General features: G+C 42.7%; 1 protein-coding gene across 1 annotated transcript in view; it reads left to right on the top strand.

Annotated features, from left to right (window-relative positions):
* VAT1 (vesicle amine transport 1) overlaps positions 1-15095 on the top strand; it is a 61036-nt gene that overhangs the window by 23432 nt on the left and 22509 nt on the right. Inside the window, exon 2 of the mRNA XM_069751883.1 lies at positions 9365-9572. Within this exon, the coding sequence (XP_069607984.1) occupies positions 9365-9572 (208 nt within the window). The remainder of the gene's footprint in view (positions 1-9364; positions 9573-15095) is intronic.

Genomic DNA, 15095 nt, shown 5'->3' with positions numbered 1-15095 from the left:
TCTAGCACATGACATGGTAAAAACCAATGGTGCCACTCAAAGTACAACTTGTCCCCAAAAAAGCCCTCACATGGCCATATTGACGAAAAAAATATAATCTCTGGGAATGAGAAACTAAAATGCAAAACTGAAATATGTTCCGGTCATGAAGGGGTTAATGGTCTTGAAATGTTTTCTTACTGTATCCTAATTTCTTCCAGGCTCCAGGGCCTGCAGTGCCTGGAAGAAATCCCTGCCTCCGGTCTTCATTGTAATACCAACCCGCCTCCCATGCATGTCGGGTGCATCCTCCGAATCCCCTGCCTGCGCCCTTCACTCCCTCAAATGCATACCTCATTCTCCCTTCTATTGGCACTGCATTCAGGGATCTTCTGCATAGGCAAGTCACTGTGACCTCCGGCATGCGTGCTGATAAAGTGCTCTACCCACTTCCTGCCTGCATTGCTAGGAACCATGTGTGCTTAGCTATGACTGTGCAGGGAGGAAGTGGGGAGAGCACCTTACTGGTTCGCATGCCTGAGTACACAGGAGCAGAAACCTTCTGTGCAGAAGATCTTGGAGTGCAGTGCTCACAGAAAAGGGGTATATATTGTGGAGGAAGTGCAGGTGTGGGATTCCAATGCCACGACAGATGTGCATGGGAGGGGCAATAGAAGAAATTTCTTCCATGCACCGCATGCCCTAGAGCCAGGAAGAAATTGGCATAAAGACAGAAATGTTACACTAGTCCTACCTGTATACCTCATTAGTCTTGAGAGATCTTGTATTCTTACCTGTATGTTTTACAGTACACTGTACTGTAAAACATTATTCTTTTCCCTTAGCATATTTTTTTGTTTAGTAAGCTGTTAATCTATTACCTGTATGCCCATATTAATAGGTCGTATGTCCTGGGGGGGGGGGAAGGGGCAAGATCCCTTTACCACGTTATGAACTTTGTGTATATGTAAATAAATTCAAAAGGGCCCACCATAAAATTGACATAAAAATGTATATAGAAGTAGTACCCAAATCTTTCTAGTGTTGCATCCGGTTCTCTTCACAATTCATTTTTTTTTTTTTTTTTTTACTAAACTACACAACGCTCTTCCATGGTGTCTAGTACTGTGGCTCCTTCTAATGACTGGACACTGACATCTGGTGTGCCAGTTCATCCGTTGTGTAGACATGTACAGGGGATCCTAACTATAACCTAATGGGCTGCAAAAGTTCAGTGAAAGACTACCTGAACCATGGCAAAGGACTTTCATAAGCTTATTTATACACACCAAGGGCACACCAGTTTACCACAGGGCAGGCTTGCAGTTAGTATAGATTTAGATGCTATGGTGCTAGCTCGAGCCTCATGATCTGTAACCAACCCCGACCTAAAGATATGACGGTAGCCCAAGCATTTTTGGCCAAATTGAAAAATGAGCTGGTTTCATAATACCCTCCAAAAAAATCTGGCCTGTAAGGCTATGTGCACACGTTCTGGATTTTTAGCGTTTTTGGGGTGGTTTTCTGCTACAAAAAACGTAACAAATGCTTACATTAAGCATTAGTGATAAGCGAATATACTCGTAACTTGAGATTTCTCAAACACACTCGGGTGTGTATATATATATATATATATATATATATATATATATATATATATATATATAAATTTTTTTTTTTTTGCTCAGATTTAGTTAGCGCCGCAGCTGAATGATTTACATCTGTTAGCCAGCATAAGTACTGTACATGTGGGGGTTGCTAGGGAATCCGCACATGTAATCAAGCTGGCTAAGATGTAAATCATTCAGCTGCGGCAAATCTCCGAGCACTAAAGAATACTCGAAGGACCCCAGAGTGTGCAAGAAATCTTGAGTAACGAGTATATTCGCTCATCACTATTAAGCATTCCATCTTGATGCATTCTGCAATTTTTGTGCCCATGCTGCATTTTTTTTTTTCTTTTTCTTCCAAAAAAAAAACACATTGTGGAAAAACAATGTTCATTAACTTTGCGGAAAATCTGCAGATTTGCCACTATATTGTATTGGGACGCTCTGGGGAAAAAATGCAAGAGCCACGAAAAAAACATGCTAAACACAAGCTGATTTCTGAAAATTCTGCATACTTTCAGCTACATGGGCACATAGCCTAAATCTTCCTGTGTTGTAGGCTCCGGCTGAGGGCAGATTTCCAGCTTTTGTCTCAAGGTTGCTGATAGATCTTGTAAACTCTATCCTGGAATAAATCCAAGCACTGAGCTGTTTGAAGTCTTGTTCATTTACAGATTAGACTGATTTTGTTTTGCCCTGTTGCCAAATATTAATTAAAAGCTGCAGTTCTTGTTCTCTAACTAGCTTGTATTGGAAAATGTTTGCCTGATATACTGGCAGTGCATTTTCCTAGTAACTGGTATTAAATAAGAAGCTTGCGCACACACCTGAGATCTTTCAGGAGACTGTCTCTTTAAGGCCGGGATCACACACGGCGAGATACGGCCACGTCTCGCAGGTGAAATCCCAGCTCTGGCACCGGCACTCCGGAGCGGAGCGTGCAGCCACACAGCAATACATGGAGCCGCACACTCCGCTCCCAAGTGCTGGCGCCAGAGCTCGGTTTCCACCTGCGAGACTCGGCCGTATCTCGTGTAGCTGTGATCCCGGCCGAAGAGTCAAGGTTATTATCTCCATTATTAAACTGATTATCTTCAGCTAAAAATAGATCTAGGTGTATCATATTTGGTGTCAAGTTTTAGTAAAATTTTAGTAAATGGGACAAATGTCTTGTGATGTATAATGAGGCTTATTTTGATCCGCTTTAGTGTGGAGGCGTCACCTTGGGAAAGCCACTTACCGTATCCCTTTCATTACACAAAATGGCAGGATAACTTTTTTTTTTTGTTTTTTTTTGTTATATAGAAAGGCTTCTGAAGGCCTTGCCCACAAATGTGAAGTGTTGTAGCCTAGGAAAGATTTCCTCCATTACTGAGTTGTCTTGAAACCAGTGTATAAACCCGACATAAGACCTGGTCACTCATGGGTCATTGTTGTTGTGCCTACTGACCAGTTTTAAGGGCCTTGTGCTGTACAGTATTTCATCTAGTATATCTGGAGTAATTACTGTACTTTAGTGAAACGTTATAGCATGAAGATTCATTGTGTGGAGAAATGGCCATTTAACCATAAATAACTGGTTGCTGTCAGTTTAGTAGGATAACTGGATCAGCCAAATTCTATACATGGCCTTCATGGTATTTACTGTAAGGAGCACAAAACTTTTTGAACTGCTGGTAGATGCATGGCAGGGTCTGTGAGGTCTTCCTAACATGAACGCTAGTAACCCAAACGTCATACTCTAAACCTCAGTCGTAAATTCCAGTTTCCTTGCTCTGTTTACATGGGAGGTAGAATGTTTCATCAGGATTTGGCCTCATGGCTATTCTGCAGATGGAAAATGCTCACCCTCTGCATTTATTGCTGTTGGAATTAATGTGTCCATGCAAAGTCTTCTAAATGTCCATGTAGCTACAAGATCTAAGAGTTTCGTAAGTGAGCCTTCATTCTAAACTAAAGTAGAACTGGAATATACTGTCCCAGCTACTCTGCCAAGAGTCAAATGGTCCATGCAGTGTTCCTAGGATCTGTCCGATTTGGTGGAAAGCTGCAGTGAGATGTGAAGTATTCATGTACATAGTGTAATCCATGTATATGGTAAGTTTTCTAGCTCCAAACTCCCCTACATAGCCTTAAAAACCTGCTTTCATTTAAATCACTGCTGGTAGGTGTCTGAATCTTTCTGGCCATCCTTGATACTGCCCCCCCTCACTCAACTTAATTCTTTCAATGCTGGATAAATATGGACTACATGCAGTTCTGATGTTCCTCTAAGTCAAGGCTGGAAACCTAAAAACATCCATTGTGCCCAACAGCATACTAGGGGAAGGTGTAAGAAAGATAATCGACAGGTTAATCTGTAATTTATTGGAAATTTAAAAAAAAAAAGCAACCAAGTGGCCACATCCCTTTAGGAATGCCAAAGGAAAATACAAAAGTATGCAATATTAAATCACCTATAAAAATATTGAGCAATTTAACAAAGACAGAAGTTAAAAAAAAAAAAAAAAAGCCCTAAAGCTTTGACATGGTGACCACCCACAATAGTGGTGGTCTACTCTAACCAATCAAAGCGGGATAGTAGTTGATACAAGAAACCATAAGAATATAAACATGCCCAAATATTCATAAGATGAAACAATTGGACAGTGAAGAATGGCCCTGGCAATTAGATTAAAGGGAACCTGTCACCCCCAAAATCAAGGGTGAGCTTAAGCCCACCAGCAACAGGGGCTTATCTACAGCATTCTGGAATGCTGTAGATAAGCCCCCGATGTGTCCTAAAAGGTTAGATTATACTCACCCAGGGGCGGTCCCAGTCCATTCCGATGGGTGTCGCGATCCGGTCCGGGGCCTCCCATCTTCTTAGGCCCGTTTCACACGTTGGTGTCTCCGGTACGTGAGGTGACAGTTTCCTCACGTACCGGAGACACTGACACACGTAGACACGTAAAAATCAATGCATCTGTCATTGGTTTTTTTTTTTTTTTTTGCGGACCGTGTCTCCGTGTGCCAAACACGAAGACATGTCGATGTTCGTGGGAGCGCACTTATTACACGGACCCATTAAAGTCAATGGGTCCATGTAAAACACGGACGTTGTCCGTGTGCCGTGCAGGAGACGGCGCTACATTAAGCACTGTTCCCCCCCCCCCCCGGCACTGAAGCCGCGATTCATATCTTCCATGCAGCAGCAAGTGAAGATATGAATAAGTGTTTAAGATAAAGATATGTGCCCCCCCCCCCCCCCCCCCGCTGTTCTGAAAATACTCACCAAGCTCCCTCGTTGGCTGTCGCTGCTTCCTGTTCTGGCCGCATCTTCTCCTGTATGCGGTCACGTGGGGCCGCTGATTACAGTAATGAATATGCGGCTCCACCCCTATGGGAGGTGGAGCCGCATATTCATTACTGTAAATGAGCGGCCCCACGTGACCGCACACAGGAGAAGATGCGGCCAGAACAGGAAGCAGCGACAGCCAACGAGGGAACTTGGTGAGTATTTTCAGAACAGGGGGTGGGAGGGCAGGGGGCACATATCTTTATTTTAAACACTATTATTCATATCTTCTCTGCAGCAAACGCTGCTGCAGGGAAGATATGAATCGCGGCTTCAGCACCAGATGCTGGTACGTGTGGTACCCAGGACGGTGCGTGTGGTACCCAGTGGGCACACGGGCGGCACAGATGTGCCACATGTGTGCCACACTGATGTGCCACAGAAACATAGGGGCACACGGACACAGATAATTCCGGTACTTTTTTTTTTTTTTTTTTCCCCCGGTACTGGAATTCTGGACGTATGAAACCAGCCTTACGATGTCCTCTTGTCTTCACGCTGCGGCTCCGGCGTACTTTGTCTGTCCTGTTGAGGGCAGAGCAGAGTACTGCAGTGCGCAGGCGCTGGGCCTCTCTGACCTTTCCCAGCACCTGTGCACTGCCGTATTTTCCTCTGCCCTCAACAGGGCAGACAAAGTACGCCGGAGCTGGAACCGCAGCGTGAAGACCAGAAGAGGACGTCATGGAATGAAGATGGGAGGCCCTGGACCGAACCGCAATGCCCATTGTACTGGACCGCAGTGGGACTGCCCCTGGGTGAGTATAATCTAACCACTCATTTTTTTTTTTTTTTTTTTTTTATATACATTAGGGGGTTATCTACAGCATTCCAGAATTGGCTTAGCTCACCCTTGATTTTGGGGGTGACAGGTTCCCTTTAAAGCAGTTCTAGAACGTAAACTTGTATATGGTTACTGAACATGGTATACTGCCAAAGGCTAATGTAGCTGTATAAATAACATAAGCCAAGGCATGGTCCTGAAACCCTGTATGTGAGGTAATGAGGATAGGGTGAAATCACCCCCATGTGTATTGCCACTAATTGGCTTCCTCAGGGGCAGAATATTTATACTTTTTCATGTTTTTTTGATCAATTGTTTTAATTGGGTAGGGTAGACCACAGCTCTATTTTGGGTCGGTTGGCTAGCATGTAATGGCCTTGGCACTTCTAAATTAACTTTTGGCTTGCTTGAATTGTCTAACTTCAGAAGTGATTCCTGTGTAGGCATACATTTTTTTTATTTATTTTTATTTTTTTCTTATCAAATGTTATGGGCACATGAGACTAGCCTCTTAATAGCACAATAAAGCATCATGTTAATTGCATCCCATGCATGAAAATGTTTTCATCCTCTGGTCAGTATAATTTTTACAATCAGCAATTTGTGAGTATGTATTCCCATAAACTAGAAGGGTATGTTCTCAGTCAGTAATCGGCAGCACTTTAAACGCAGCACATGTCCACTCCATCCAAAGCGCTGCCAGCTTCTGAACACGGGTAATTCTGCATGTGTTGATTGAACCGTGAGCAATCACAGCGTCAAATAAATTGGACTGGTGATATTATCTTGGAGACTGAGCGTATCCGCAAGATAGACATGCTGCGGTCTGGAGAGATGCCCCGCATGTCTGTCTCAGCAGGGAAGCCGCAGGCAACTGTGGACATGGGATTTCTTGAAATCTGATCCACTGTGCTGCAACATCTGGCTGCTGTGGGTTGGACACTGCGAATGTATGCAGCATCCAACCTGCAGCGTTTCCTGACCGTGGGAACATACCCTAATTAGGTCTGGTTTATGTGAAAAACTGACATCTGAATCAGACCTAGTGTAGATTTGAATCAGGAGCTGAAGTTTCCAAAAAAAGCAAGCCCTGGGAACAGTAAAAATGCAGTGGGGAACCAGTGTATTTAGACCTGTCTATAAAGCAGTATAAAATGTAATATAAAAATCACTTAACCTAAAAGTGTATGCAGTTCGTTTAAAGGTGACTAGGATTATAAAAGTGCTCTTGCTAAAATCTCCAGACTGGTATGGCCCCGTTCTGTTCAGTTGGGCTGAGATGTAGCTGTAGATATTCAGGCTTCAGTTCTTACCATATGACTTTTCACGTTGTTTCTCGCTTTTCAGATGTGGCAATTCAGTCATTCTGCCTGCACATGATCTGTTAGTTTCCGGGCCAAACCTCCTGACGCTGACTGACTTTGCCACAATGTTCCACGTTAACCCTTGTGACCTATCCAAGTGTATAGAGGACTGCCTTTCTTCAGCACCATTGGCCACACTTTCTTCATGTGATCTATTGTAACACTTCCAGGCAGATTACATCATTTTGTGGGTTTTTAAATCCTTATTTTGGCAACAATCTAAAATGAAACTTGCACAGCATAGTGGTTGGGGAAATGCTGAGCCAGGACTTCTGCGTTCTGCAATACTATGCCTTGTGGTTCCACATAGAAGTAGAATGTGTAATGGCAAGTGATTGCCACACTTCTGATGTACAGATTAAGGAAATCGCTGAAGTGTCAATGTTGGGTTTATAAAACAAAACCCACCTAAATGACTGCTTTAGGGTATGTGCACACGTCCAGAAAGTATGCAGAAACTTCCTGAGGTTTTCCACAGGAATTCTGCACGCATTTTTATCACGTATTTCGTGCGATTTGTGTGCAGACTTTTCACTTTTTCCAGAGGTTCCCAATGCAATAATATAGTGGGAAATCTGATTAAAATCCGCAAAATGAATGAACATGCTGTGTATTCCGTGTGGTTTTTTTTTTTTTTTTTTTTTAGGGGGGTGGGGGGGAGCAACATGTGCACAAAAATTGCAGAAACCATTAAAAATGATGGGATGCTTAATGTATACGTTTTTTAAGTGTGTTTGCCACGAATAATCCGTAACGTGTGCACATACCCTTACTGTTGTACTAAGTCCTTGTTGCAAAAGGCATCCAAAATGTTTAATAACAAATATGTGACGGGACATCTTATCCATGGCGCCACAACTTCACAGGCTGATCTTCAATTGCTTCTAAAAAATGTTGGTAGGGAGAAACCCAGAAGGTGAACATACAAACTCTAGGTGCCATGTGTATTTTGCACCGAATTACCATTCATGGATCTCATCATGGCTAGGCCACATCTGTAAGTAAAGGGGATTTGGATGGTTCACCCACTGCACATTTTGTTCCCCCCTGCATTAAATGCTGGGGGCAAAATGTACCTGGGGCAAAACATCCTATAACCAAGTAAAGGTGTAGTAAAGACCACATGTAAATTTTAAAGGTATGTGTTTGAAAACTCTCCTGCTCCCTACTGATCTGCTCACTTAAAGTCTATCCCTGTCACTCAATTGTAGTGTGCTGGAGAGCAGCTGCCAGTCTGGCCTGGAGGACTAGCCACAAAGCTGCATGGTTCCCAGCCAGTGCTTTAGACACGATCATCACTAGCCTCATGGGGGCTCACAATCCAATTTCCCTATCGGTTTCCTTCACACTCCAAAGATGTACCCTCAAACACAATGAAAACATACAAACTTCTTGGGTTCCCTTTTAGTGAACCAAAACTATATCACATGGAAATCGGCTTCAGAATTAAACTAATTTGTTACAAAGAAAATGTAAATTTGCTATTCCTTTGTCCTGGATCTGGGCTGGCCTGAGTCTGGAAAATCTGTAAAACTAGATGTCCAGATCTCCTCCATTTTTGGCCTATAGTATTGTTTCCAGGGTGATACAATCTGCACACACTTAAGGTACCGTCGCACTCAGCAACTTTGCAACAAGAACGACAAAAATCCATGACGTTGCAGCATCCTGGATAGCGATCTCGTTGTGTTTGACACGCAGCAGCGACCTGGATCCCGCTATGACATCGCTGGTCGTAGCTAGAAGTCCAGAACTTTATTTTGTCGTCAGGTCGGTGTGATTCGTCATGTTTGACATCAAAAGTAACGATGCCTGCAATGTTTTACATGGAGCTAACAACCAGCGAGAACGATAAGTGAGTCGCCGTTACGTCACTGGATCGCTCCTGCATCGTTCTGGTGTTGCCGTGTTTGACGTCTCTACAGCGACCTAAACAGCGATGCTCTGGCGATCGGCTCGTTGTCTATATCACTGCAGCGTCGCTGAGTGTGACGGTACCTTAACTTTCAGACATCTTGGAACATCATGTTTCCTGAAAAACTGACATTTGTTCTTTAAAGGTTAAGAGGAGAAAATCTGTTAACATGTTTGTGCCCAAACAGTTTATCCTCCCTTCAGTATCGTAAGCAAAGCTCGGATCACCAAACATAATAGCTATAGGGTCGTCAGTGTAGGACACTCCAAACATGGTGCGGCTATGGTATATAGTAATGCAGGCTACAGTGAGGGAATGGCGTGCACTGCACCAGCTTTACTTGGATAATAAGCCGTTTTTGTTTTTTTTCCCCCTTAGGTTGGAGATAAGGTCATGGTCCTCAATCGATATGGCTTGTGGCAAGAACTGGTCACTGTGCCAGCTAATCATACCTTCATTATGCCTGAAGGAATGAGCTTCGAAGAAGGTGCTGCCTTTCTGATAAACTACATCACTGCTTATATGATTATTTTCCACTTTGGGAACCTAAGACCAAAACAGAGCATCCTCATTCATATGGCAGCAGGTATGTCTTGAGTATCGGGACTGGAAAATGGGCTACGAAGGTCCATCTACATTAGTCTGGCTAAGAGCAAGTGTTTGAAATGTACTTTCTTCCAGATAATCACACAATTCTACTTTGGATAAAGGCTGTGGGTTTAAACAGAATACTACAATTTCCTACTGACACAAATGCCAACCAGGGACATGTGCTTCTCATTGACTTGGGTACCATTTCCCTGAACTCTAACATCCTTTTAATAGTAGAAAATAAAGGAGATTACAAAATTAAATCATCCTACCTTTTTGTTTTTTGGCAAGCAGTTAACTTCCTCTCTATTTCCTGCTTGTAATGATAGCTCTTCCTGTCCCTTTATGGTATTTCCTGTTTTAAGTTCATGTATTGTACAGGAAAAGAAAATAAATCTGGCTACAAAGAAAGCTAGACAAAAGTGAAGGGACAATTGCTTAGTTTTTAGTCAGGGAAACTTGGCAAAAGATTGCAATGTAACAATGTACCCCCTTTTTTTTTTTTTTTTTTTTTTTTTTTTTTTGGTCAGGTTGCTAGTTGCCTTAAAGAATAATTATCTAAAAATTGGTACATTATAAAACACTTTGCAAAAAAAAAATTGGTTATCTATTTTAAAGTCACTCATTCTCCATTTCTGGTGAAATCTGTCTCTAGTAATTTTTTTTTTCATTATGGAGTGGTGATCATAATGTTCTATGGAGAAACATCATCTTTTCTTCACAAAATACAGACTCTACAAATGGAGTTAGATTAATCCAAAGTGAAAATGTCTGATGTATTAAGTTAGTTTTTCATGTGTACTATTTTAAGAAATTAAAAGTTCTTAACTCTGTGCAGGCTTTATGCCAGAAATCAGTCTGATGTTGAGCCATACTTTCTTTCTGGTGTAATTGTAGAGTTTATTGTAAACCTGGAGATGAACCTCAAACATTAGCTCCTGAAAGTACCGTACTTATTGGCCATCCTGTGGATAGGTGACATGATTGTTGGGTCATGTGGGATCTAAGGATTAGTTTCCCCATTTCCAGCACTGAGATGGCAAGGGGCTAAAGTCCCCTGTGAATGGATTGATGGTGAGCATGAGTGATTCCTTGCTATAGGAATGGAGGTTGCACATGGTCAGTCACTATTCACACTGGTGAATTAATTACCGTACTTGTCCTCTGGTTCACACTCTTATAACAGGTTTTTTCTTTTTTTTTTTTTTTTTCCTAAGTGGCAAGTTATCCCTTATTAATGGGGTGTAAATAACTTGCTGATTGCTGTAGGTCTGCTGAAACCCCATCAATCCTTCAAGTGAAGCTCAGCAGGATTGTGCTCAGTAGCCTACAGTTTCAGGTCGGTGCGGTTATACTGATTACAATGATACCTTGGTTAATGAAACCTCTTGTGGTTTAATCTTTTTGTAGTTTTCAGTTGAGGTTCTTGTGGTGCTCTGCTTACATATGCATCCTTATGGCAGGTCACGATCCCTCAGTGACTTAGCCCCTCTTTTACATGCAATATGGTTTAAAAAAAAAACAATTATCAGGCAGACACGGGCAGCAGTGTGTGCTGTAGCATGATGCGGTGGATAATATGCCGGTTTACGCTTTTACTTTTTCCAACAATCATTTTAACCCCTTCATGACCTGGCCATTTTTTGCATTTCTGACCAGTGTCCCTTTATGAGGTAATAATTCAAAAACACTTCAATGGATCCTAGCGATTCTGAGTGTTTTTCGTGACATATTGAGCTTCATGGTAGTAGTAAATTTTGATCGCTAATTTTTGCGTTTATTTGTGAAAACAAATTTTTACAAAAATTTTGAATTTTAATTGTTAAACCTGAGTTGTGACACAATAGTTAATAAAGAACATTTCCCCCATGTCTACTTTACATCAGCATAATTTTGGAAACAAAAGGTTAAAATTTTACCAGCGATTTCTCATTTTTACGACCATTTCCAAAACTTTTTTTTTTTGGGAACACCTCACATTTGAAGTCAGTTTGAGGGGTCTATATGGCTGAAAATACCCAAGTGACACCATTCTAAAATGCACCCCTCAAGGCGCTCAAAACCACCTTCAAGAAGTTTATTAACCCTTCAGGTACTTCACAGCAGCAGCAAGCAACATGGAAGGAAAAAATGAACATTTAACTTTAGTCACAAAAATGAACTTTTAGCAACAATTTTTTTTTTTTTTTTTCCCAAGGGTAAAAGGATAAACTGGACCCCGAAAATTGTTGTACAATTTGTCCTGAGTACGCCAATACCCCATGTGGGGGGGAAATCACTGTTTGGGCGCACAACAGCGCTCGGAAGGGAAGGAGCGCCATTTGACTTTTTGAATGAAAAATTAGCTCCAATTGTTAGCGGTCACATGTCGCGTTTGGAGAGCCCCTGTGTGCTTAAAGATTTGAACTCCAAACCCCCCCCCCCCCCACAATTGACACCATTTTGGAAACTAGACCCCCCCCAAGGAACTCGTCTAGATGTGTGATGAGCACTTTGAACCCCCAAGTGCTTCGCAGAATTTTATAACGCAGAGCCGTGAAAATAAAACTTTTTTTCCCTCACAAATTTTTTTAGCCCCTTTTTTTTTTTTTTAATTTTTCCAAGGGTAACAGGAGAAATGAAACCCCCAAGAATTGTTGTACAAATTTTATTTCCCTCCCCCCCAAGTACGCTTATGCCGGAGGTGCAGGCAGGCACCAGAGGGGAGGCAAGCAGCAGAGCTCAAAACGGAGGGGAGGGAAGACCGACAGCGGCAGCAGATCGCCGCCATCAGTGGGTGGGGGGGTCGGATCAGTCTCCAGCCATGGCCGACGATATTGCAGCATCGGCCATGGCTGGATTGTAATTTCACCAAATTTCATAGGTGAAATAATACAAATTGCTCTGGCTGTTGCACTTTCAACAAATCAGAGCAATCGTAGCCACTTGGGGGCAGCAAAGCCCCCCCCCCCCCCCCCCCGGGCTAAAATACCACTCCCTGTCCCTGCATATCGGGTGAAATTGGAGTCAACCCTTTCACCCGATCTGTAGGGACGCAATCCCTCCATGACGCCACATAGACGTCACAAGTCGGATTGGCACCGACTTTCATGACGCTTACGTGGCGTCACAGGTTGGGAAGGGGTTAATCAAAATGCTGGAGGCTGCGCCAGCACAGTAGCTTTTCACATTCTGATAGATTCTACTGTGCATGTGCCATCTTGATGGAGCCAGTTTATTTTTTTTGTCTACAAAAATGGTGCCAGTGGCGACACCACCTGTACAGTAGCATCTCAGTATGTGATAAAAGCTACTGTGCGGCTGCCAGCGCCATTTTGATTGAAAAACAAAAATCATAATCAAAACTGTAACTACCGTATATACTCGAGTATAAGCCTAACTTTGACACAAAACTGGGAATTTATTGACTCCAGTATAAACCTAGGGTGGAAAAGATGCCAATAAAAGTAAAATTGAGACATCAGTAGGTTGTGTTTTTAAATATCCATACTGAATCGGGAGCCCCATATAATGCTCCATACATTTAATGATGGCCCCATAAGATGCTCTGTATAACAATGTGCCACATATAATGCTGCTGCAATAAAGACACTCGCCTCTCGTCACTGTCCACTGTTCCTCAGCGTCCCATCTCTCCAGTGACTGTTCAGGCAGAGGGTGGCATGCACACTAATACATCATCGCGCCCTCTGACCTGAACAGTCACTGTAGAGGATTAGAAAGACAGAGCGGCGGTGGAACGAGGAAAGGTGAATATGAAATACTCACCTGCTCCCGGCGCAGTCCCTGGCAGCTTCTCCCGGACAGATAATCTCCGGCACCCGCAGCTTCTTCCTCTGTCAGCAGTCACTGGCACTGCTCATTTACAGTAATGAGTATGCGGCTCCACCCCTATGGGAGTTGAGTCCATATTCATTACTTAAATGAGCTGTACCACGTGACCACTGAACAGGGGAAGAAGCTGCCGGAGACCATGGGGCGTGCAGGGACTGCGTCAGGAGCAGGTGAGTATGTGACTGTTGTCGCTCCCCTTCACCCACCGAAAAAATGGGCTGAAAATCTCAGCTTATACTCGAGTATATACGGTAAATAAAACTGACATCCACCGTATCATGCTGCAGTGCAGGTGCCAGAGTGATATATGGAAGAAAAAATTTTAAACCATATATGCAGCATGTGAAACAAAGGGCTGGTCACTGATCCCTGCCATATAGATGCATATGTAAGCAGAGCACCACATAAAGATCCCACCCAAAGACCCATCCCAGAGCATGAGAATCTCTAACTGAAAACTACAACTAAAAAAAAAAAATTGATTTCATCACCCCAGAAATCACATTAACCCCTTCCCAACATGTACTGCTTTGTGGGAGCTGATTTTTTGCAAAAAGCAGATGTACATTGGCACGATCACGCTGAGCGCTGCAGCGATCAAGTGCGTGTGCCAGCTGTGAGCTGACACCCTGCAGTAATGCCAATCAGTGCTAGCACTGATTGCTTGCATTTAACCCCTCTGACGCGGTCAGTAGTGACAGAGGAGCATCACGACTACGCGATGCAATTGCATTGTCCTGTTGGTCTCCATGGAGACCCCTGGCCAAAAGATGGCCACAGGGTACTTCGGGGTCCTGCAGGGAAGGTGGCTTGTGAGTGCCTGAGAGCAGACTCTGACATGCCGCCTTCCCTGCCTGTCAGATGCTGTGATGCTCTGCATCAGATTAGCAATCTGACACTATACATTGTCCCATCATGGGCCATCAATGTAAAGTGAAGAAAGTGCAAAAATATTAACGATCACCAAATGTTTCCAATAAATATCTATGTAAATAATAAAAAAAAAAATACAAATATCTGGTATTGCTGCATCCATAACATGCTCTACATAAAACTGTCCCACTAGTTAACCCCTCCAGTGAACTCTGTCAAAATGAAAAAATGAGGCAAACGATGCTTAATTTTTATCATGCCACCAAAGTGCAATAAAACGCGATCCAAGACTAATGTAAATATATTACCACTGAAAACCTCTTGTCCCGCAAAAAAACAAGCCATCGTACAGCTCAATCGGCAGAAAAATAAGTGTTAGCTATCAAAATAGATGCAAAAATTTTTTCTATAAAAGTTTGTGTAAAAGCACCAAAGCATAAGATTTAAATTTGGTATCGCCGTAATAGTACTGACCCGAAGAATAAAGCTGCATTGTCTATTTTGCCACATGTGGAACTGTAGAATAATCCCAAAAAGCAATTCCTGAATTGCTGGTTTGTTCATTCTGTCTCCCAAAAATCTGAACAGAAAGTGATCAAACTCATGTGTCCAAAAATGGTACCAATAAACGCTGGCTCTTCCCGCAAAAAAACAAGCCCTCACATGACTGGCAGAAATATAGAAAAATTATAGCTCTCAAACATGGTGATGCAAAAACTAGTTTTTGCAATAAAAGGAGTCTTGGTGTGACACAGCCAAATGTTAAAACCAAACATAAATCTAGTATAGCTGTAATCGCACCAACCCAAAG

This window comes from Ranitomeya imitator, chromosome 2, assembly GCF_032444005.1.
Source record: "Ranitomeya imitator isolate aRanImi1 chromosome 2, aRanImi1.pri, whole genome shotgun sequence".
NCBI lineage: Eukaryota > Metazoa > Chordata > Amphibia > Anura > Dendrobatidae > Ranitomeya > Ranitomeya imitator.
This window is presented reverse-complemented; position numbering and strand designations above follow the sequence as displayed.